The sequence below is a fragment of the Acomys minous genome (genome assembly GCF_964271855.1).
Source record: "Acomys minous genome assembly, chromosome: 3".
Taxonomy (NCBI): domain Eukaryota; kingdom Metazoa; phylum Chordata; class Mammalia; order Rodentia; family Muridae; genus Acomys; species Acomys minous.
In genome coordinates, this window is record NC_140485.1 from 103,929,353 (window position 1) to 103,951,633 (window position 22,281).

General features: G+C 43.5%; 1 protein-coding gene and 1 long non-coding RNA gene across 5 annotated transcripts in view; one reads left to right on the forward strand and one right to left on the reverse strand.

Moving 5' to 3' along the window:
- The window catches only part of CEP85L (centrosomal protein 85L), a 93,842-nt gene extending 88,970 nt beyond the window's left edge, over positions 1 to 4,872 (reverse strand). The window contains exon 1 of one of the 3 annotated variants that reach the window (XM_084777320.1): positions 4,455 to 4,872. In XM_084777320.1, coding sequence (XP_084633446.1) covers positions 4,455 to 4,527 — 73 coding nt within the window. In that variant the 5' untranslated portion in view covers positions 4,528 to 4,872. Of the gene's footprint in view, positions 1 to 628; positions 887 to 4,454 lie in introns of those variants that run through there. The other 2 variants (XM_084777321.1, XM_084777322.1) reach the window with 2 other exon arrangements.
- Positions 4,873 to 4,879: 7 nt separating this feature from the next.
- On the forward strand, positions 4,880 to 18,386 carry LOC311595018. Of its 2 annotated transcripts, none has more exons than XR_014778285.1 (3): positions 4,880 to 5,101; positions 10,037 to 10,244; positions 18,140 to 18,386. It is a non-coding gene; the product is annotated as an uncharacterized lncRNA (long non-coding RNA). The 2 variants fall into 2 exon arrangements; XR_014778286.1 differs by lacking the exon at positions 18,140 to 18,386 and adding an exon at positions 11,419 to 11,796.
- The last annotated feature ends 3,895 nt before the right edge of the window (positions 18,387 to 22,281 follow it).

Below are 22,281 nucleotides of genomic sequence, written 5' to 3' on the forward strand. Positions count from 1 at the left end.
TGGGGTTTTTGAGACAGGGTCTGACTATGTTGGAACTCAACCTGGCAAGCCTTGAAGTGTCTACAAACCTCCCGCCTCTACCCTCTAGTGTTGGGCAGCACTCTGGCCAGTACTTCCAAAGGTTTGGTTTTGCTTTGTTTTGTTTTGTTTTTGAGACAGTGTTTCTCTGTGTAGCCTTGACTGTCCTGGACTTGCTTTGTAGACCAGGCTGACCTCGAACTCACAGCAAATCTCCTGCCTCTGCCTCCTGAGTTCTGGGATTAAAGGCATACACCACCATCACCTGGCATAGTACTTCCCTTCCTAATTAGTAACCTTCCACAATAAATGGCTCCCCGCTCAATATTTTTAAAAAAATAAACCATAAAATATGAGAATCCTTAAATCAGTAATAATAGTTAATAGGGTAGGGTTTAAATATTACCTGGGTGATCACATTTTTCTTATTTAATGAAGTTTGTGGGAACTAGTTAAGCTATGATTCAATAAAATAGTATCTAAGGACTATAAATCTTAATTATCTTCTCAGAGTACATATTTCTTATAGACAGAAAAACTATAACTAAAATCTTTCTGTTCACAATATTCATAAGAATTTACAACAATAGGTGTCATCAGCTCAACTCACCATTTATTTCCTGGCCTCAGATTAATATACCAGTTTCATTCAATCCAAGCAGTGATCAAATTCCAATTCCTAATCCAGCTCATTGCACAAAAGTCATCACTCAAGTTGTAATTCACCCCTCAAGGCCCAATGACAACTGTGAAAGAACATGTCCACTTGAGTTTAGCTGACAGGCTTGTTACCTTTCATTGTTACCAGAGTGCTCTTAGTTGCCTCTAACTCAGAACCATAGCAGAGAACAGCATGTGTTGTCATCTCACTGGCTATGACCACTACCATTATGACATCACTAAGCAGCTTGTAAGTGATGCATCGACTATGAAGATGCAAATTTAAAGCTCAAAGCAAGTGACAAAGCACAGTGTGCAAGTGTTAACTGTAGCTTTTTTAGCGCGTTTTAAAAGTATAATATTCTACCCCAAAATAATTTAAGGATTGGATATATTATGTTTTAAAATATGACTTAGAAAACTAGGACTGATGACTCATACCTGTAATCTCAGCACTTGGAAGCCTGAAGCAGGAGGATTACTGAAAGTTTGAGACCAACCAGATATATATATATATATAGATATATATATAGATATATATATACCCTGTCTCAAACAAAATAAAGCTGTAAGTGTGTATGTGTGTGACCTATTTTAAGGAGCATACTCAATGTAAGCAGAAGTACTCAAAATATCACTAACTCTAGATTTCAAAAGCCTAAGGAAAATATATCCATCTTTCAATCAACTCTGATCCTACTATACACTCTGAAAAAGAGTGATTTCAAATAAATTCACTGAAGTGCTCAAAAGACACACCACTTATCTGATTTTAAAGTAGCCTTCTAAAAGTCAGGCGTGATGGTGTACACCTTTATCCCCAGCATTTGGGAGGCAGAGACAAGCAGATCTCTATGGTTTTGAGGCCAGCCTGGTCTATAAAGTGGGTCAAGGAAGCCAGTGCTCTTGTTACACAGAGAAACCCTGTCTCAAAAACAATAAATAATAAATACATAAGATAAAATAAATAAATAAAATAGCCTTCTAACTCTAGTTAAGTGTAGAGGTAAGACTTTATGTGATCTTGCACGGAAATACAAGAAAATATTCAATTTAGATTTTTTATTTTTAGACCATGGTTAATAAGCCTGGAAAACTAAATAAAGATAAACAAAACTAAATTTTTAAAATGCTCAGTATTGTCTAAAGTATACACACTGTTCCCATTTGTTACATCCTTAAATGCAGCAGCAGCAGCAGCAGCTTCCTCTCCACTGCAGCAAGCTGACATTCTATTAGTTTTGCTTCCCCCTTTAGTCAATTACCTATTTGCATAAACCAGCTTCAGAACACCCAGAATTAACTTCTTGCATACAAAGACAGACTTTTTCATGTGAGAAGATTATTTACTGTGTCAGAACCAAATAGGTTGCTCATACACTTCATCAGAAGGTTGGGTCGGCAGATGTCACAAGCCTGTGACCCGCCAGCGCTCTAAGAGTTTTTGGCAGGATCAGTAGCTCAAAGCCAGTCTTGGCTACACTGCAATTTCATGTTAAAGGCCAGCCTGGGTTACATGAGAGCCTGGTTGGTGGGGGTGGAGGGGGGGCTGCCTGACTTTTGTTATCTTCTTATAGGCCCTAAAATGGCTCAAATTAGCCAAAGGGTATATCTGTTACCCAGTACTTCCAAGCCACACATTTTCTTCATATTTGTAGGAAAAAGAAGCTTTCCATATGAACTACCCCATAAGTCATCTTGACTTCCACTCAGGTCATTTGCTAGAGAATTTATCTAAAGAATAACTTGTGAAAACTAATTTAAAGCCAGGCATGGTGGTACATGCCTTTAATCCCAGCACTCAGGAGGCAGAGGCAGGCGGATCTCTGTGAGTTCCAGGCCATCCTGGTCTACAAAGTCTACCCCAGGGCAGCCAGGGCTGTTACACAGAGAAACCCTGTTTCGAAAAAACAAAAAACAACAAAAACAAAAAATAATTTTAAATAATTACAAGTATTTATATTGGCTCAAGGCGAAAATAGTTACATCACCATTACCATAAAAATAATCCACCCTCAGTATATAGCTGAAATTTTTCATTATTTCACTAGGGAAAAGTATGGTGACTTGGAGCTTATTGCAGCCAACACTGAGAAAGAATGCACAGTTTTATAACAATATATGATGTCCAATTCCATTAAATCTGAGTGATATTTTAAGGCATTTCCTTCCTCTGTATTCCAGCAAATGACTAGATACTGACTGCAGTGTAACATCTAAATCTTTCAATTATTTCACTTCTAATTCTCAGCTGTTTTCTACAGAAAACAATGGAATACTGGATACAATGCATCTGCAACATCCTTCCAACACAAGCCATTACCACGAATACGGTTTTAGAGGTTAGGTTACAAAAGCATCACAGATGGGTTCTAACACATTGGAGGAGATGGAAACCACTCTATCTGGCCCCCAGGGATAATGAATACCTCCTCCATCTCTAAAGCCACTTAGATGCCAGGCCCTTCGTCAAGTGGGTAAGCACGGGAAACCTCTAATCGGGTGTCTGCTCTTTAAGGCAGTCAGTAAAATATTTTAGAAAGTAATCCCCCCGCATATATTTTTACTGAATTCACAGCTAATCTAATCTAATCTATTACTTCTAAAACTATTATGGGTGGGTCTAAAGTGTAAGGGAATAATTTCAAACCTGACATATATTCATAGACACATCACAAATTTCTGAACTAAGGGTACTCAACCTGTGGGTCACCTAAGACCATCAGAGAACACATATATGTACCTTACGTTTCATAACAGTAGCAAAATTACAGTTATGAAGTAGCAACAGAAATAATTTTATGGTTTGGGGGTCACCACATGAGGAACTGTATTAAAGGTCGCAGCATTAGGAAGGTTGAGAACCGCTGATAGTTTAGAATCGAAACTATCACAGAATTGCATTGTTTGACATTTCAGTAGCAATGTGCCTGTCTGGTGTCTTCTGAAAGGCACATTGCTTCTGAAAGGCAGAGAATATCACAAAAGGACTCCTACCAAATGCTTCTTTTCAAACAACTGAAAAATGTACACAACTGCCTCTAAGTTACACAAGTCAAGTTCACTTTGTACAACAGGGTTACCACAGAGGGGTCCCCTCCCTAAATACCTAAATTTGTAGGAGTAAATTTCTATCTGGATATGTGACCTTTTTCTCTTGCGGGCGGGTGCAGAGGGGGAAAAAAAAGTCTATGTATCTTTCAGCTCTACAAAGAGGTTCACAATTCAGTTAAGATTAAAGTGCCCTTAAGGACTGTCATCATTAGATAACTTGTCACGGTCGAGCCAAGCCTTCTTTTTCTATTCCAGGTTAGGGGAAGATTTTTCCTCATTTTGTGGCTCCTACACAACTTCTGGGTGATGCATGCATGAAATGGTTGTCCGACTCTAACAGCCCCCACCACCCACGCAAAAGCCGCAACCTCCCTAGTTTCCCTGAGCCCCACACCTCAAAGGTGCCTGGCATCGGATGGGACCCAGGAGGCAGCTGGCAGCCAGGCGCCCAGCTTTCGACGAGCTGCCGACCCCCCTGGGGTCTCTGACGGCGACCGTGTCCCCCAGCAGCGTCCCTGGAACAGCGGCTGCGGGCCACGCCGCAGCGACCTTCCCGCCCGCGTCCCGCGTGGGGCAGCCACGCACCACACGAGGGACAACAAAGCCCCGCCGAGCAGCCTCCAAGGGCTGACTTGTCACCCTGCGGGGGTCGCAGGCCTGAGGGCGCCGGCACCAGAGACGCCCCGGCGGCCGCCACCCCACCCGCCCGCCGTCCTCCTTACCGGCAGGGAAGCTGCGGGCCCCGCCGGGGCTGTCCCGGCCGCCAGCCTCCGGGGCCAGGAAACGGCCCCACATAGCGGGCGAGCGGGCGAGCCGGGAACTCGGCGCCCGCGGTCGCCTCGGCTTCTGGGCGGAAACTTGAGCGGAGCCTGGGCCGCAGCGGCGCGGGCCGGACCGGGGCGAGCGGCTTAACGGCTGCTCAGCGACGGCCCCGGAGCGCGGCGGCTGCCATGGCCCAGCCGGCTGCGCTGAGGCCCGGGCCAGGGAAGCGAGCGGCTCCCCAGTGACGGCGGCGCGATCCCCGGCTGCGCCCTGGCTCCGACGCTCCGAGCAAATCTGCAGCTGCGGATCCTCTCGGCCCCCTCCGCCCGGGAGAACCTCAGCTAGGCGGGCCCGGCCGGGAGGGGCGGGGCCTGGAGAGGCAGGGGCGGGGCCTGGGAGTGCTGAGGGAGTGGCCAAGAGGCGGGGCTTGGGACTCTCTTGGCGAGCCAGAGACTTATAGCCCACAGCTTGCGGGAGATCATCGCTGAGGCCGCTCTGGTATCTCCCTGCTTCTCCATCCTGTTACCTACAAGCTGGCAGAGGGGCCACGATTTAACCCCCAAGCCCTGTCTTCCTATGCGCGCCCTCTGGGACACGATTATAAAAGGTGATTGTAGTCCCTGCAACCCGCATCGCCACCAGTCAAAATTAATGAGGGCTGGGGGCTCGCCATCTGACTCAGAATAGAGATCAGAATTAAAATTGTCATCATGCACTCCACAAGCACCGTTTATGGATCACGGTGGGAATAGAAAAGAGGTCGTCCTGCCTCCCACTTCTCTCGGAGCCCTGCTCCACTTTAGCTCTCACTCTTCTCTGGAGCAGACATCCTGAGAAAAGACAAAGGGACAGCGCATCCTCTTTAACTCTTTCTTCTTGGCAATATGATCTTTCCAATATTAAATAAACACTGTCAGCCTCTGTAGCAGGAGGCAGGCTCTGTGCTCGGCATATGAATCAGAAGGAACCCAGAGCTCAATCAAGTCCCTTAGCCTGTCAGTCCAGTGGTGTTTTTTTCTATTGTGGAAGTTGCTAACAAAAACCTAATATTTATGCATCTCCCTGCTCCCCAAACCTATTTAAAACTTGTGAGGCTTGCATTTAGACATATATTCTCTCACTTACCACATTTGCTGAGATGTATCAGACTGTGGTTGTACATCTAGACTCCTTCCTGTAGTCCTGGTGCAGTTACTTCTTCAAATCCTGAGAGGTTGTTCAAGTGTCCACTGATTCTGATCTAGGAGAAGACATGAATATGAAAATATGATGAGATGGTTCTTTCTATGATTTAAATGTGTAGCTCATTAATTATGCATTTGAAAATGGGCTTTAAAACTTAATAAATCTTTCACAAAGAAAAGCATGAAAAGTGAAAATACTGTATCCACACATACATCTTTTCACGAGTTGTGGTTTAACAAAGAGCCCAAATAGGCTGGATAAGTTGATGTGTAGCCCAGGCTGTGAAGCCTCAAACACCGGATTCTCCCACTTCAGCCTCCCTTGTGCTTTCAAGAATGGAAAGAAGAAAGGAAGGAAAGAAGGAAGGAAAGAAGGAAGGAAGGAGGATAGAATCAGTTTAGGAATTCTTAAACTTCTTAATCTCTCAACCACTTTCATCCAAGAAATTTTTGCAGAACCCTGGATATATAGAGAGTAGATATTCAAGTCAAATGTTGGCATATATCATAAATTTATTTTAAAGAACTTCTTTGGTACACATACAATTTTACCATTCATTAAAGATGGAAATAAATTTGTATGCTAATGGATAGATGCAATTATTTATTTTTTTATGTGATCAAAGGCTGGCCAAGCATAGTACTATATACCTATAATCCCAGCGCTTGATGAAAACCAACGGATCAGGAGCTCAGTGCAAACCTGGATTACAACATGAGGAGCTTGAGGCTACCCTGAACTACATAATGAAGCCCTATCGAGGAAAAAAAATGAAAAGAAAAGAAAAGAAGGTGTAGGTCAATACAAAAACATTTAATACCAAACTCAACTAAAAAATATTTTAGTTTAAAAAAATATTAAATACACTATTGAGTGGCTCTGGTAGGAGTTAGGAAGAAGAATGGGGCATGAATATAATCAAAATACATTGTATGAAAAATTCAAAGAATAAAAAATATTCTTGCTGGGCAGCAGTGGTGCACACCTTTAATCCCAGCACTCGGGAGGCAGAGGCAGGTGGATTGTTATGAGTTCGAGGCCGGCCTAGTCTACAAAGTGAGTCCAGAACAGCCAAGGTTGCACATTGTTGGGACTGGACAGACAGCTAAGCAGTTACGAGCTCTTGCTCCTCTTCTAAAGGATCTGCCTTCAGTTTCTAACCGCACCTGGGGTTGCCTCTGCACCATAAGGTACATACATGCACTACAATGTACTCACATACACATAAACTTGCAGAAAGTCTTTTAAATGAAAAGTCAACATTATAGTCATAAGCTCAATATGAATCCTTGGGTTAAGTGCATTGAATTTTTTTACATTTTTTTCCTTATCCAAATTTGTCAGTTTGAACAAACAAGAAGGCTGAAGAAGGCTATGACAATGGGTAAAGTTGATTTTTAATAGTATAATAAAACCTCATAATGTAGTAAATGTCAAGAAATATTCTACTTATAAAACTAGTCTATCAAAACAAGACGAATGATAAATAGGAAAAGCTGTCAGAAAAACAAAACAAAACAACAACAACAAAAAACATTGAAACAGTTTCTCAAAAACAATTATCAATATATTTAAAAAGGTGTGTGGATGAAGTCTAAAAGATTCCTGTAACTAGAAAATTCTGGTGTACCAAGGGCATATCAATGACTATAATTTGTAACTTTTTTCACACAAGAGAAATTACAAGTTAATTAGTTTTGTATAGGTTGTTATGATCCAAATTAAAATTAAGAACACTTTCAGAAGCTGGATTTTAAAATCTTATTTGGTTCTTAATACATAAAATTCATCAATGCAATGGCAAACAGGAGACAAGTGGGTTGCTTATCTATATGTGCCTCAGTTTAGCCACCTAAAATTTGAGATTGTAACAGTGACTACTACCTAGAAGATTTGTTGTAGGGATTTAATTGCTTAATATTTTGAATGCTACATACGAGTCCCATATTAGTAATGCAAACATATTCTCTCTATATATAAAGTAGTTATGTCTCACTAAGGAAAGAAACATCAGTTGCTGTAGGGTCCTCTTTTATGTACACGTGTGTCCAAAGGGAGTAAAGTACTGTTCGCATTCTGCCCATCTGTGGTTACTAATTAGTTCAGGAATTATTGTGAAGTACTATTGAGAAATAATTACCCAACTCCCCAGGGTCAGGTTAACAGTAACATTTATCTAGGCTGTGGTTCCCTGAGCTCCCCATGTGGCTATTCCTACCTGTGCTACCAAAGCAGAGGAAGGAAAGTTGACAGAGCTGGCTGAGCAGTATATGGCCACTGGAGTCAGAATTCCTCAAGTTTCTGATTCCCCTATTTTTGTCTTGAAGTTGGACTGTGGTGTTCACTGGGAGAGCAGTAAGCTGTAGAACCCTGGCACAATTCTCAGGCCACTGGAGGACCTAAGAGGACAGGATTCAGCCAACAGTCTTCAAAAGGGCCATCAGTGTTTACTGGAACTGTTTGTCCTGACATCTTTGTCCCAGGAACTCGTAGCTACCAACTCATGTTACTGAGCTTATGAAAAGCAGAAAGATCACTTAACAGTAAGAGGAGCCAGCAGCCTTGATGGTGTATAAGGAGTCAAACCTTCCCTTCCTGCCTTCCTTTTCAGATACTGGAGGAGAACACAGAACAGATGATATTGTGGGGTTCAACAAAATAAAGCATACCTTCACTACACACACTGTACAAACATACTATACACACATCACACACACACATACACAATATATATATGCCACACACGCTACACATTAGACACTACACATTACACACATTATACACACACTATATACACACTACAAACTAGACATACTACAGACATATATACACATACTAGACTTACAGTAGACACACTATAGACATATATATACACTATATGCACACCATACACACACATATACAAACCACACACATATACACATACTATATACACACATACTATACACCACACACACACACATTGTATACATGCTACACATGTACCCACAAACTATATACACACTATATACACAACACACACATTACACAAACACACACTACACATACATACTATGCACACACATTATACACACATACATATACACTGCACACATAACACATACCCATTATGCTGCCCACACTACACATATGCATTGCACATTCTACACATACATACACTATACACATACACACACTGTACACAAATGCATATATATTTTTAACATACATTATACACACAAACTATTACATACAAACTACCCACACCACACACACACTACACATATACTACACACATATACACATAACACACACACATACACACACACACACACACCCCTTCTGAGCTGACCTGCACTAGTTCACAAGGAATTATTTAACAACTCAAGATGTTGAAAAACTTATAGAATTAGGTCACAGTGTTCTGAGTGGCAAATGGGGTTATCTCCAGGGCATAGTTACTAGCAGTTACTGAAGGGAAAAAAATCTTTAATTATAAACTTCAATGATTTGAGACATCTCAATAATGTCTACATTATTGTACATGCGGCTACAGACTTCATGTGATCTTCAAAATAATCCGTTCTGAGGAGCTAGTATAAGCTTCATTTTACACATTGGAGGGAAGACCCCGAGGTGCTAGGTATGGTCAAATAAAATCAGAGAGCTAGCTTACAAATCTGATCCAAGTGACTCACCATGCTCTTTAACTTGTCAGCAAGAATTAGATGATTCTCCTGATGCCGTGTGAGAAGGAAGGACCTAATTATAGGGTCCCTGTGAACCGTGTGCAGTTGTGCTAAGATCCCCAGCAATGGCATTAGTCTGCGGTAATGTGTGAGGACAGTGGAAGGAAGACGGACGAGGAGGCGAGCTATGGTTTGCAGTATAGCCACTTAAGAAAACTGTTGGCGCAAGACTATTGGCTGAAGAATGACGTAATGGGTCGCTGAGCCTAGCTTATATGGAAGGTGTGATGAAGTCAAGAAATGGTTCAAAATCTGAGGAGGTGGAGGGAATGGGGAGTGGAAGGTTGGGGTCTTGTTTTGTTTTGTTTTGTTTTGTCTTTAGAGACAGGGTTTCCCTGTGTAGCCCTGGCTGTTCTGGAACTCTCTTTGTAGTCCAGGATGGCCTTGACCTCACAGAGATCCACTGGCCTCTGCCTCCTGAGTGCTGGGACTAAAGGTGTGTGCCAACACCGCCCTGCAGGGGAGAAGTTTTAAAATCAACAAGCACAGTGCTGCAAGTGAAGTGGTCAACACTGCAAAGATGCAAATGAAGGCAAAAGAGAATGGTGCTCCAAGATTTCAGAGCCGGGGCATGGAGGGATTAATCCAAGGGACAACACTGAAGTTGTGTCTCTCTGGTTTCCTTCCAGAAAGATCTTGATGTCCCAGCATAAGGAGGACAGTTGGCCGACAGCCTGCAGCTCCCGTTCACCCACAGGACCAGCCTCAGTCTCTGATTAGAGGCTGTGAAATTCCATGGCATTTCCAGGCTGGCTGACCAAGGAACATAGCGAAGCCCCGCCCCCTCATACTGATGCACAGTCCCAGTGATCAGTCTTTGTCTCGGCCTGGTATCGGGTGAGCTGAATCCTTTTCAAACCTTGTGTGCCACCTGAGCCTTTGTTTCTCAGTCCTGCCTCTCGGCCCTGACATCTTCTACAGGCTACATCATCTAAATAACCCTCTCACTTCCTTTAGCATCTCCTTCCTGGAGCATCCAATGGATACACTTTGGGAAGAAGATAGAAGGGAATTGGGATTTGGCTCATTTGAAATAGGTGAATAGAGTTTCTAGAGACTGTGACCAAAAAAAAAAAAAAGTTTCTTAGGAAGTAAAATATACCAAGTATTGTGATTTGAATGTGAACTTGCTCTCATAGGTTCATATATTTAAACACATGGGGTCTAACCAGTAGGCCGTTTCTGTTTGTTTGTTTGTTTGTTTGTTTGGGATTTTGTTTTGTTTCCTATGATTTGTTTTGGTTTTTGGCTTTTGCTTTTCAAGACAGAGTTTGTCTGTGTAGCTTTGGCTGTCCTGAACTCCTTTTGTACTCCAGGCTGGCCTCAAACTCACAGAGATCCACCTGCCTCTGCCTCCCAAGTACTGGGATTCCAGGCATGAACCACTGCAGGGCTTGGTGGCGCTGTTTTGGGGAGTGACAGATCAGTTAGGAAGTGGGAACCTTGCCGAAGGAAATGAGTCACTTGGGGTGGGTGGGCCTTAGGGTTCCTAGCTCTGCCTCACTTCCTGTTCAAGTTCTGCTTCCTATGGACTTGACAGGATCTTTCTGAGGTACCTTCCCCACCAGGATAGATTTACACCCCCTTAAGCTGTGAGCCGGATAAGCCTTTCTTCCCTATGATTGTTAGTGTCATTACCTTGACCAAATCTGGAATTTAAAAGATGAGAGATACGCCTGGAGCGTGCCTGTAAGGGATTGTCTGGATTGCATTAATTGATGTGAGAAGACCCCACCCAGTGAGGCTGACATGCGTTTCCTCAGCATGCAGTCCTGGACTGGACTGTAAGAGTGGAGGAAAGCTGGACTAGGGTCAGGGTCAGGGTCAGGGTCAGGGTCAGGGTTAGGGTTCTAGCACTAGCATGCACGCACTCACAACTCTCTCCTGACTGTCAGACATTGTGTGACCATCTGCTCCTTGACTTCCCCACCACGAGGGACGTGTAACCCAGAAGTATGAACCAGAAGAAATCCCTTATCCCTGACATTGTTTTAGTTGTGTCTTATGACAGCAATGGAAAACACACCAAGATGTCAGCTCAAGCAGCTGCTTTTCCCTGGTACTTGACCACAGCAACAAGCGAGGTGTCTGATACACCAAGGAGTGTTGCAAGAAGTGAAGAGGACAGCAGCGGGTGCAGTGCAGACGGAGACAGTGGAAGCAAAAAGAGTCCCTGGAATTTCCAGCAGAAGCAAGCAGGATTAGGGGGGCATGGCAGGATTCACAGGCTTCCAAACTCCACATGGGTGTCCATGAACCCCACGGGGGAAAGGTTTCCCTCCTCCTGACTGAGCAGGGCCTGGCAGCTGCTGTCCCAATTTTTAAAGGTGCTGCTGTCCCAAGTACTTCCAGGAGTATATTATAAACTCGTAGATGTATTGAGCCCATTGATGCCAACAGGATTTTAATTAGTTAATTAAGAGTAATTGACTGGTCATGACTTTATTACTCAAAAATCATTAAGATAATATTTGTGATAAATTTTGCATCCAGATAGTAAGAGAGGACTTCTTTTTAATATATTTTGTTAACTTTGGAAGTCAGGCTTGTTGGCACACCCCAGAAATTCCAATACTGAGGATCCTGAGACAGGAGGATGGACAGGAGTTTGAACCAAGGCTGGGCTTTATAGTGAGTTCCAGCCTTGGTTAGATTACAGAATGAGACCCTGTCTTAAAACAACAGTGTTACACACTCACATACACTCACACATTAACTTTCGAAAGTTTTCAAGAAATTTTCAGGGCATTTTCTGCACAATTGGAAGGATCTCTGGAATTTTAAAGAGAGCCCGTATCACCAGAACTAGCCCTAGAAAGGTCTGGACTAATTCCAGTGGTAGATCCTTCCCTGGCCTATCAGAGAAAGCCTGCTATTTTAACAAACATAATAACAGACTCAGAAAAGCCAAGTTAAGACTAGATATAATGTTTGGGTATATGAGAAAAATAATTTCTTATTTTTTCCTAATTATATATATATTTTAAAAACCACAAACCAGGATGGTCATGTAGAAAATACTCATAATTATTCATCTGGCAACTATTGTAGAGACACTAAATGGAGTAAAAACAAAAAACTAGAGACAAGTATGAAAGACGGCAACTTCCTATGACAGTTTTTAGCTCTATGATTTGTTTAACAGATGAGACTTTCCAGAAGTCTCTTTATGTTGCATTCTTACGGTCTCTTATATTACGGGCAGTTCTCTTCATTACTTATTTTTGATCAACAAGGTACTCACTGGAGAAGTCATTTAACCTGACACAAATTCAATCTGTAAAGTCTGGCTTTTGTGTTTAAAAATAAACAAAACTTTTAAAAGATCATTTTAAAAACAAGCATGGTAGAGCATGCCTGTAACTCCAACATAATCACGACCTAATGATTCTAAGTCTACACTTTGGGCTTTCAGGGTTTGGAAATGAGATTCTACTACATAGTGCAAGGTGACCTTAAACTCAAATCTTTTTACCTTACCCTCCAGGGTGCTGGGATTAAAGGTGTGAGCCAGAGCGCCCAGCTTAACAGGGTTTCTTGTTTTTTGTTTTTCCTAATAGAACCGATTTATAGATGACAATCGTAGACTGATGACGGGATTTTTTTTATGTTCGATGTACCTTGACTCATCAATTGCAAAACTGCATAATGGAAATGAGAATAGCCCCCCCCCAAAATATCAAATACAGCCCTCATTATAACGCTCATAGGGACTGACAGATCAAAATGAATTAACAAAGAGCAAAGCCTCAGAAACGAATGCACACGTGCACTGCAGATGATAACACAAAAATTACAAACCTTTATATAAGATATATATTAAATTATCGAACCGGGTGTGGGCAGCGCACCCCTTTAATCACAGAACTCGGGAGGCAAAAGCAGGCAGATCACTGTGAGTTCAAGGCCAGCCTGGTCTACAAAGCGACTCCAGGACAGCCAAGGCTAATATGGAGAGACCCTGTCTCGAAAAACAAGAAAAAACTAACTAAATAAATAAATAAATAAATTATGGAATAGTCCCTAATTCGGACTGTCTTAAAATCTTTGCATTCATCATCTCTATATGGATAATTAAGCCAGCTTTTCAAATAATACCTTATCTATAGCACACATCCGCCTCAAACTTGGGCAAGTTATTTTTGGTGGTAATGGTACTTGAAAGGCCACTGTCTTCAACTGAGGCCAAAAGCCACGGTGACTAGAATTTAATTCGCCAGTGTTACAAACGTTTACAAGTTAGTAAAATGCCGACAGGAAGAGCGGCTCTAGCCTCGCTGAGGGCCAGGCTCGGGAGGGAGGCCGTGGAAGCTGCAGTGGAGGAGGAAGGATTATTGGAAAGGCAGACAGAGGGGATCTGCCTAGCAGTTGTCTCCACGTCACTGCCTTCTCTGCAGTCCTCTGAAGGTCAGACTGATGCTGGCTCAGAACCAAGATCTAAGTTTCAGATCATGGCAGGCTTAGGAGGAGAGTGTAGCCTGGAACATCTAATCCCACCCTGGCCTGCCCTAAAAAGGCCCTGGATTTGCAGGGCTCCCAAACCTCCTGCAATCCTCACTCCCCGGGGCTGTTTCCCAGAGGGGGAAAAAAAAACCTTAAGAGCACAGAAGAGCAACGCTACATTTGCCTCAGTTTTGATTTGGGGCTTTATCACATTAATTTTTTAGAAGACTTTTCGTCTTCCCACATACCAACTCTTAGAACAGATGGCTTAAAATGTCTCATAGGAAATGAGCTGTAGTCAGCAGATGAGCGGTAGAGCCGTGTTTCCCTGGCAGAGGCCGTGGTCGCCCACAAGTACCTACCTGCTAATGTGACACGCCCCCAGGCACTGCGCATGCCCTGCTGCTGCCTTTGTAGCTAGGGGTTATAATAGGGCTCCGTTGTAGCTAGCTTCCCCGAGAAAGGTGTCAGAGAGTGCATGAAGCTTGGATTGCCTGGGTTCCAGATCTGATGTTGGCAGAAGGCCAGGCCCGCTACACTACAGCCTCAGGCAGTAACTGAGTGAACTGGCAGATTGCCCGGTGAGAGCCCATGCACATAATTTATAAGGCAAAGGCTTGCGCAGCATCCGTAACCAACAGGGCCGGTTACGTAAACCTCTGGGGCATTGGGAGTAGAGGACTACTCTCTTGGCAGAAAACTAAATCTTGAGTTTGTGGGATTTATACTGACTATCTTTTTTTTTTAAATCTTTTCTTATACAATATATTTTGATCACGCTTTCCTCTCAGATCCTTCCCACCTGCCTCCTCACCCAATTTCATGATGCCTGCCACCACCATGCCCCCTCTCTCTTCCAGGGTTTCTCTGGACTCCCTTTAAGACCAGGTCGACCTCAGAATTTACCATGATCCGCCTGCCTCTGCCTCCTTGAGTGCTGGGATTAAAGGCCTGTGCCACAGCCCAGCTGTGTGTGAGTCCTTTTTAAACACTTCTCTATTTATATCAGTGTAGCCTTTGCATAATCACGCATCTTCAGGTCAGCTTTTTCCTGGGTCTTGGGTTGCTCTCGGCTTGCCCAGGCACTTCAGAGGACCTTTATTCCGGGGTCATGTTTTAACGATCAGTTACCTCACACCTTGCATCCTCTACATCTGATTTTCTTAAATTTAATAAAGAAATGTCACTGATGACAAAATACTCAAGTAAAAAATGAGTATTGATAAATTGAGTAAAAATAAAATTACTAGATATCATCTTCCAATTGTGATATAAACAAAACTGATATGCTCTATTCATGGATGAAAGACTTAATTTTATTCCCAGAATACGTTTTATATGCCTTGAAAAAATTGAAAAAGTATAGACTATATTTCTTATTATGAACTATTATATAAGAATTATTATGAGCTGGGTGTGGTGGTGCACACCTTTAATCCCAGAACTCCGGGAAGCAGAGGCAGGCAGATCACAGTAAGTTTGAGGCCAGCCTGGTCTACAAAGCGAGTCTAGGACAGACAAGACTACACAGAGAAACTCTGTCTCGAATAGTAATAACTATTATTATTATTATGAAATGGTTTTAGTTGAAATGCTTAGGACTGACACATTAACAAACTAAAATTAGGATGAAGAAATTGCCTAAGACCTCTACTTTCTCTTACTAAAAAATATTCAGAAAAGAGCCGGGCGAGGGTGGCACACACCTTTAATCCCAGCACTCCGGAGGCAGAGGCAGGTGATTGATGTGAGTGTGAGGCCAGCCTGGTCTACAAAGCAGATCCAGGATATCCAGGACTGCTACACAGAGAAACCTTGTCTCAAAAAATCTAAAGAAAAAAAATTGGAAAAAAGTAAGACTAGCTCTATGAAATTCTAAATAAGATAATGTAAGTACAATATGTTTTTAGTGACAAGACTACTAGTGGTACACAAAAAATTAAAAAAAAATTCTGTTTCCTTTTTTAAAATTTTTATTAATTTATTCATATTATATCTCAATGGTTATCCCCTCCCTTGTATCCTCCCATACCTCCCTCCCTCCCATTTTCCCCTTATTCCCCTCCCCTATGACTGTGACTGAGGGGGATTTCCTCCCCCTGTATATGCTCATAGGGTATCAAGTCTCTTCTTGGTAACCTGCTGTCCTTCCTCTGAGTGCCACCAGGTCTCCCCCTCCAGGGGACTTGGTCAAATATGAGGCACCAGAGTATGTGAGAAAATTAGACCTTTAAATGTAGAAAATTCAGTGGAAGAAAACAAAGAAGGAAAAGAATTACAGGTAAAGGAATGAAGGGGTGGCTCACCAATTAAAAGCAGTTACTGCTCTTGCAGAGGACCTGAGTTCAGTTCCCAGCAACCACACTGTGTGGATCACAACTGCTTGTAACTCCAATTCCAGAGTGTCCAGCACCCTCTTGTGGCTTCCTTCGGCAACTGCATTCATAGGCATATACCCACACAGACACACACATGTGTACACATATTTTTTTTAAAAACTTGAATCAGAAGAAAAAGAGAGATACTAGGGTCTATTTATAATACTTTTGTTAACAGAAATTGTACAACTACCTCATAAATGAGGCATAATGCACCAAGATGAGATTTGTTAAGTGCCTAGTTAGTGGAGCTTCAGACAATAACAGCAAAGGCTGACGGTTCAGAGGTAGCTCTGCGCCACGGGAGGAGAGATCACTGCAGCACTTGCTCAGACAGCCACCAGGAGGATGAGCTATGACCGTGTTTGAGTAAAAAAAAAAATACTTCATAAGTTTAAGTGATGCCATCTTCCTACAAAAAGCAGGTAAATAATTCACAGTGAAAAACTAAAGCAGCAATAAAAAGTTATTATGTCCTGACTTCTCTGCCAAGACTGCTGTATGCACTCACCGTTTAAACCTCCAGTGCGACATGATAGAGAACAGGAGGGCCCGATCTCCTCTCACAAGTGAAGGCACAGAGGGACTTGGAGGGACATGGGTAGCAAGGAGCAGACCGGTGCATCAAAGACAGGTGTATCTCACTCAAGAAACTCAGCCTTCGATATTAGTTCTTCCGTGACGTGATCGCTAAGTATCTGATGATTTGACAACATATATGGACATAGGGACCCAAGGGAATGCTAACCATCAAATCACTGCAGTCCTTGTAAAAGGGAGGGGGATGGGGGGGTGGACCTGAGGGGAGGGCAGGCAAAGACTTCAAAATATGTCATATTTCAAAAAGCCAATGAAATATGAAAAATGTGTTAGGATTTGATGAGCTAGTGTCTGAGTTAGCTGTTTTTCTCCACACTTTTGTACATGGTTGAAATAATTTGGTAAAAAAAAAAATTAAAGAAACCAGCTCATGCTATCCTATTTCACGTAGAAGAAAGTTGATTAATTATGGTTGACGGCTAGAGGAGCTGACATACCCAATACTTCCGGTGAAGTAAACTGGTCCAACTTTTGTGGAAAGAATTTTGACACTATGTGCCGCTTCTGGCCATAAAAATAATTATATTCCATTATAGTCTGAGGTTCAGAAAATTTCCTTTGAGGACACTATTCTAAAGAACACAAGACCAAAATAAGCATGCGCATAGAGACAGAAACAGAGCATGATACACATAAGCCACCTCATCTAGAACATATTAGATTGTGATAGCAATCTAATACTCCAGCTATAGATGAGCCATCAGTGTTTTGCAGCCCCAGGTTATATAGCAATTTGAGTAAAGATTATGATATAACATTAGTTCGATAATATTGGTATACAAGATCACATGACCTCTAAGATTAACTCAATTAAAAAAATAAGCATTAAAAAGGCTCAGAAATGAACACTGCAGAATGGTGGGTACACACTTTACATTAAGTGATAAGATCAATATTTTCCTTCTCTCTTCCAGATCCTTGGCCACATCGGCCTGGTGTATTATTTTTATGCTATAAATGTATTGCACAGTACAGCCCTAGGCTTTGGAAACAGCAAGATACTGCTCAAAATAGACTGGAATGTAAGGGACTTGATGGAGGGGGGGGGTCTAAAAAAGAGTGTAGAGGCCACTGGAAAGGGAGTTCCATCAGAGATGCCCTGAGAAATGTTTCCTGAACTGAAGCCATCAGTGGGCCTAGTCCAGGGAGGAGAGGGCACCGTAAGAGCTGGACCAAGAAGAGGGGCTGGGAAAGCAGGCGAGCATCCTGCGAAGTGGAAAGGCATCAGCCATGCTCCGGGTACAGAGCCATGCCCTGTCATGGAAAACTGTTTTCAGTTTTCAAAAGCTGAATTCTTTTTTTTTTTTTCAGGAGTTGTGGTGACTTCAAGGTGCCCACGGTGAAATTAATTCCTCAAAACAACTGCTTGAGGACTCACGGCCTCATAATTATGACTTGTGTTTCAGGCTCCAAATCTTTCGTCTAAAAATAGTCGTGATGACTACATCTTGGGTAAACAAAGCCGTTACCTATTCTGTACCCAGGCTATATTGGTCGTCCCTTACTGGAAAATGGATCCCTCGTTAAGTAACTGTGTGTTTTCAGAACACCTGCTTCTCGCTCTGACCATGGTGACTGACGAGTGAAATAAATCAAACATTTGAAGTCTTCAGGACTTGACCATGACTTTTAAAAAACTTTTACCACCACACAAGCCTGCCCATACATCCAAAGGGGCACTCCCAACTGGGCACTCCTAGAAGCCAGCACTCCCTGTAAGGAGTGTGCTTTTATGTATTTGTATAAAGGACAGGCAGACCTATGGTGAGATGCGGGGAGGTGAGGTGGACCACGGGATGCTCCACTGTTCCCCACGTGGACCAGCTGCTCTTTCCCAGCTTTCCTTGGGTTAGATAAATATTTCTTAAATAATCCATGACGCAACAGGATAAATGGTGATAGCTGCCGTTTATCAAAGGGTTGCTCTGTGCTGAGGGGTTTGCAGCCATTAACTTTAATTGTCGTGAGAACCCTGCCAAGTCTGTAAGTCAAATGGCAGGGTGCTTAGGCTCTTCAGCTGACTCTCGTTTTTTCTCATCCTTTGATATCGGTGTAAGATATAACTTCTTGATTGCCATCTTGAGCACTGGCAAAAAAAAAAAATCTGCAGCTCACCTACATACGCCTCTTTTGTGCTACGTTCGTTTCCCCGTGCAAGCCAAGTTCCCAATGTGTCCCTGAGTGAATGCACGATGTCCATTTGTCAAGGATCCCAAGGCGAGTGGCAATGCCTTCCCAGAGTGAGGCTGGGAGGGATGAGAAAGGCTTCCTTGGGCCTGAGTGTCAATGTTGTGCAAAAGATGGTCCCTATAGCTTTATCCCTCTGGCAGGTTAGTGCCTGAAGAGATTGCTCCTACTGCGATTACCTCAACTTGCCTTCTCCTTCGGCTGTGTAGAATAACACTGCTCCTTGTTTTATCTGTATGCCATAGACTTGCCTCCTCGTTCAGTGTGCAAGGAAAACAAATACCTCACTCCTTGTTCAGCTTTATATAATAAGCAGGATGAACTTCCGGCGGCGCTGGGGGCGTGGGGGGGGGCGTGGCTTCCCCATCAAAGTGAACTGTGTGAACAGAGTGAACTCACCAGATCCCGGAGCTTTTGCACCTATGTCAAGTATCCGTCTCCTAGTCCTGTGTTTGCTTTCCCTTTAGCTACACCACATCACCTAATGCTCCCTTAGTGAGTCCCCAAAGTGTCATCCGAACTGGGGAGCACCTGTTCAGTTTTGGAAAATGGGATGGCCCGTTCTGGTGCCATGTAACAAACAACTTAATGTTGGACATCTCCAGCTCCAGGGTGCTCAAATTCCAGGGTTCCGGGATGCCCCCCGCCCCCCTTCCCTAGCCTCCTAAGTAGCAGCACGACAGGCTCACTCTAGGGCACTGCCTACAAGACCCTTACTGCACAAACCACAGTGTTCTCTACCGAAGGCTTTCCCTTCATACTCAACGCGCGCTCCTACAGGCCTTCCCCTAAACTTAAGGTGAGGCGAGATCAGAAGACTAGCAATAGCTTAAACACCATTTGATTCCTCTGCCGGGTCATTATCTCCATTTTACACAAGACCAAACAAGTTCAGGGGAATTAGAGACTAAGGGCTGCGCTTTAAAAGCCTGCTTCGCCTAACTCAAAACGTAGCTTCTGTCTGCTTTGCCCAGGTGTTTGCAGCAGGCCTGGCTCTGAGAGCTTTAGCATGAGTCCGTTAGTTCTTCACGCGCGAAAGGATTCGTTTTCTAGACACTGGTATAGCAACTCGCTCAAAACTCCACGGCTTAACAGGGGAAGGTCAGGAGGAGAGTGCAAGCGGGCAGTCTCCCAGGTTCTCCTCAGGAGTGGTCCTTTGCCAGCCTCCAGCCACAGATCCCTGAGTCCTTCCTGGGCTAGAAGTGAGGACAGCTGCTTGGCAACAGTGCAGCCTGCACCGTGAAAACAATCCCAGCGTGCTTTGGGAGCTCCTGTCTTCAGAAAGCTGCCTTCACTCCGTTGACAAACTGAATTATAAACACCGTAATGGCTGCTTGCGAAAACAGTCGTGGAATTCAGTTGTTTAATGAATCGGCAGAAAAGCCCTCGATTCATTTGTCCTGTCAGCCCCTCATCTGCATGTCCTCTGTATGTCACTTCTGAGTCGGGCACTCTTAGACACTGAGCAAAGACAAATCAAGTGTGATTGCATACCGCTCTGAGGCTTGTAGGGACTGTGCAGTCCAGAGCACGTGCAGGCAGCCACGTGAGATATTCCCTCGCTATTGAAAGCTGTGGAGAGCTGTGTTGTACATCACTGTATGGGGAGGAGGCAGGAGAATTACTCTTTTGAGAAAACAGTTTTAACTCCAGCACTAGGAGCATTCCGCTATGAGAAGCGGGTAAGCTAAGCCTGGGTGAACAGCTGCCTGGTGGGATTCTTAAAGAGCACGTGACCGGCTGATGACCTGAAACAGTCCCACCTGAGAGTCCCTGACCCCTGTCTGACTGTTCCAAGAAGACCTGTGGCAGGTCTCTATGAAGACATAAAAAAGAAAAGAAAAGAAAAGAAAAAGAAAGAAAGAAAGAAGTTGGAGCTGAGATTCTAAGTTACCTAGCCCAGCTCGCTGTTTGTGTTTTAGCATTGTTTGTGGCAGGCTTTAACACTGTACCACAGTCTGCTATGGAACTTATCATGAGACATAGGCTGCTCTGGAACTAGCGGAAGCCTCCTGAGTTGACCTCCCCAAGTCCTGGTGTAGCCATTGAGGATGGAACACTTCCCTCAGAGTTGACTTCGGACCACACCTCCTGTTCCCTTTTAACACTAGAAAAGGGAGTCTCTCTTTAAGATTTAAAATATCAAATGAAAAAGAAGGTGTGTTTGGTCTTTGTTGAGGTCATTACGTGACAGGCTCCTCCTCATGGTAACACAGATCACTGTGTCTTAGTGTCTCCTCCATTTCAAAGTTTACCCACCCTGTCAATCACCTACTTAGAACTCCATCCCCAGGAAATCTGATTCACCTGAAGACGTATCCAGGCAAGGGAGGACTAATTATCCCTCTCAATGAGATAATGCGCTTCTTTCCAGAAGCCCCTCCATTACCCCATCAGGACGGTAGCTTGTAGGCTGCTTGGCACTTCCATCTTGGCAGCACTGTTAACCTGATCTACTTTTTCTAAACTAGTGTCTGCTTTTCTAACTCAGAAAAAGAATGTGGCTTTTCTTTCTTATTTTCATTTTCTATCTTTTTCATTTCGATGTTGGCTAAACCCACAAGCATGTTTTCCTGGATACTTTGGGCTTTCTTTCATACTCTCTGAAGCTCCAGCTACCCTGTCTCCTACCACACAGCTAGCTGCCAATGCTGAGCCTGCCTCCCTGCTTTCTTTCTCTCTTTTCTTTTTTTGAGACAGGGTTTCTCTGTGTAGCCTTAGCTGTTCAGGACTCACTTTGTAGACCAGGCCGGCCTCCATCTCACAGAGATCTGCCTGCTTCTGCTTCCTAGAGTGCTGGGATTACAGGCCTGCGCCATTGCGCCTGGCGCTACCTGCTTTCTTCAAAGTATGACTTTCTGTCTTCCTCCTAGCCATCGCACTCTTCCTGACAGATGCCAAAACTTACAGCCTGCCTCTCTTGTTTTCCTCTCCAGCACTAGTAAAACTGTCTCTCAGCACAATAAAATTAACAATTTTGCTCCCCAAAAGGGAACCCCAAGTTTACCCAGTAACACATGATAGTCACCTGGAAATGGAAAGATACTGAGGAAGCCCGGGCTGGCAAGCCACCATGTATAAAATGCTGCATTTTCTAATTTGATCCTTAAAATAAACTGCTGAATTTGTCTGAATAAGTGTTCTACCCGCCCCGTCTTAAGTAACTTTTTCACTACCTCATGCCCTATCTGAGCCGGTTGGCAAGACACACGCAATGCCTGCTGGGAGAGGAGAGTAACAATCTCCCTAAATAGAACAGCCCCTCG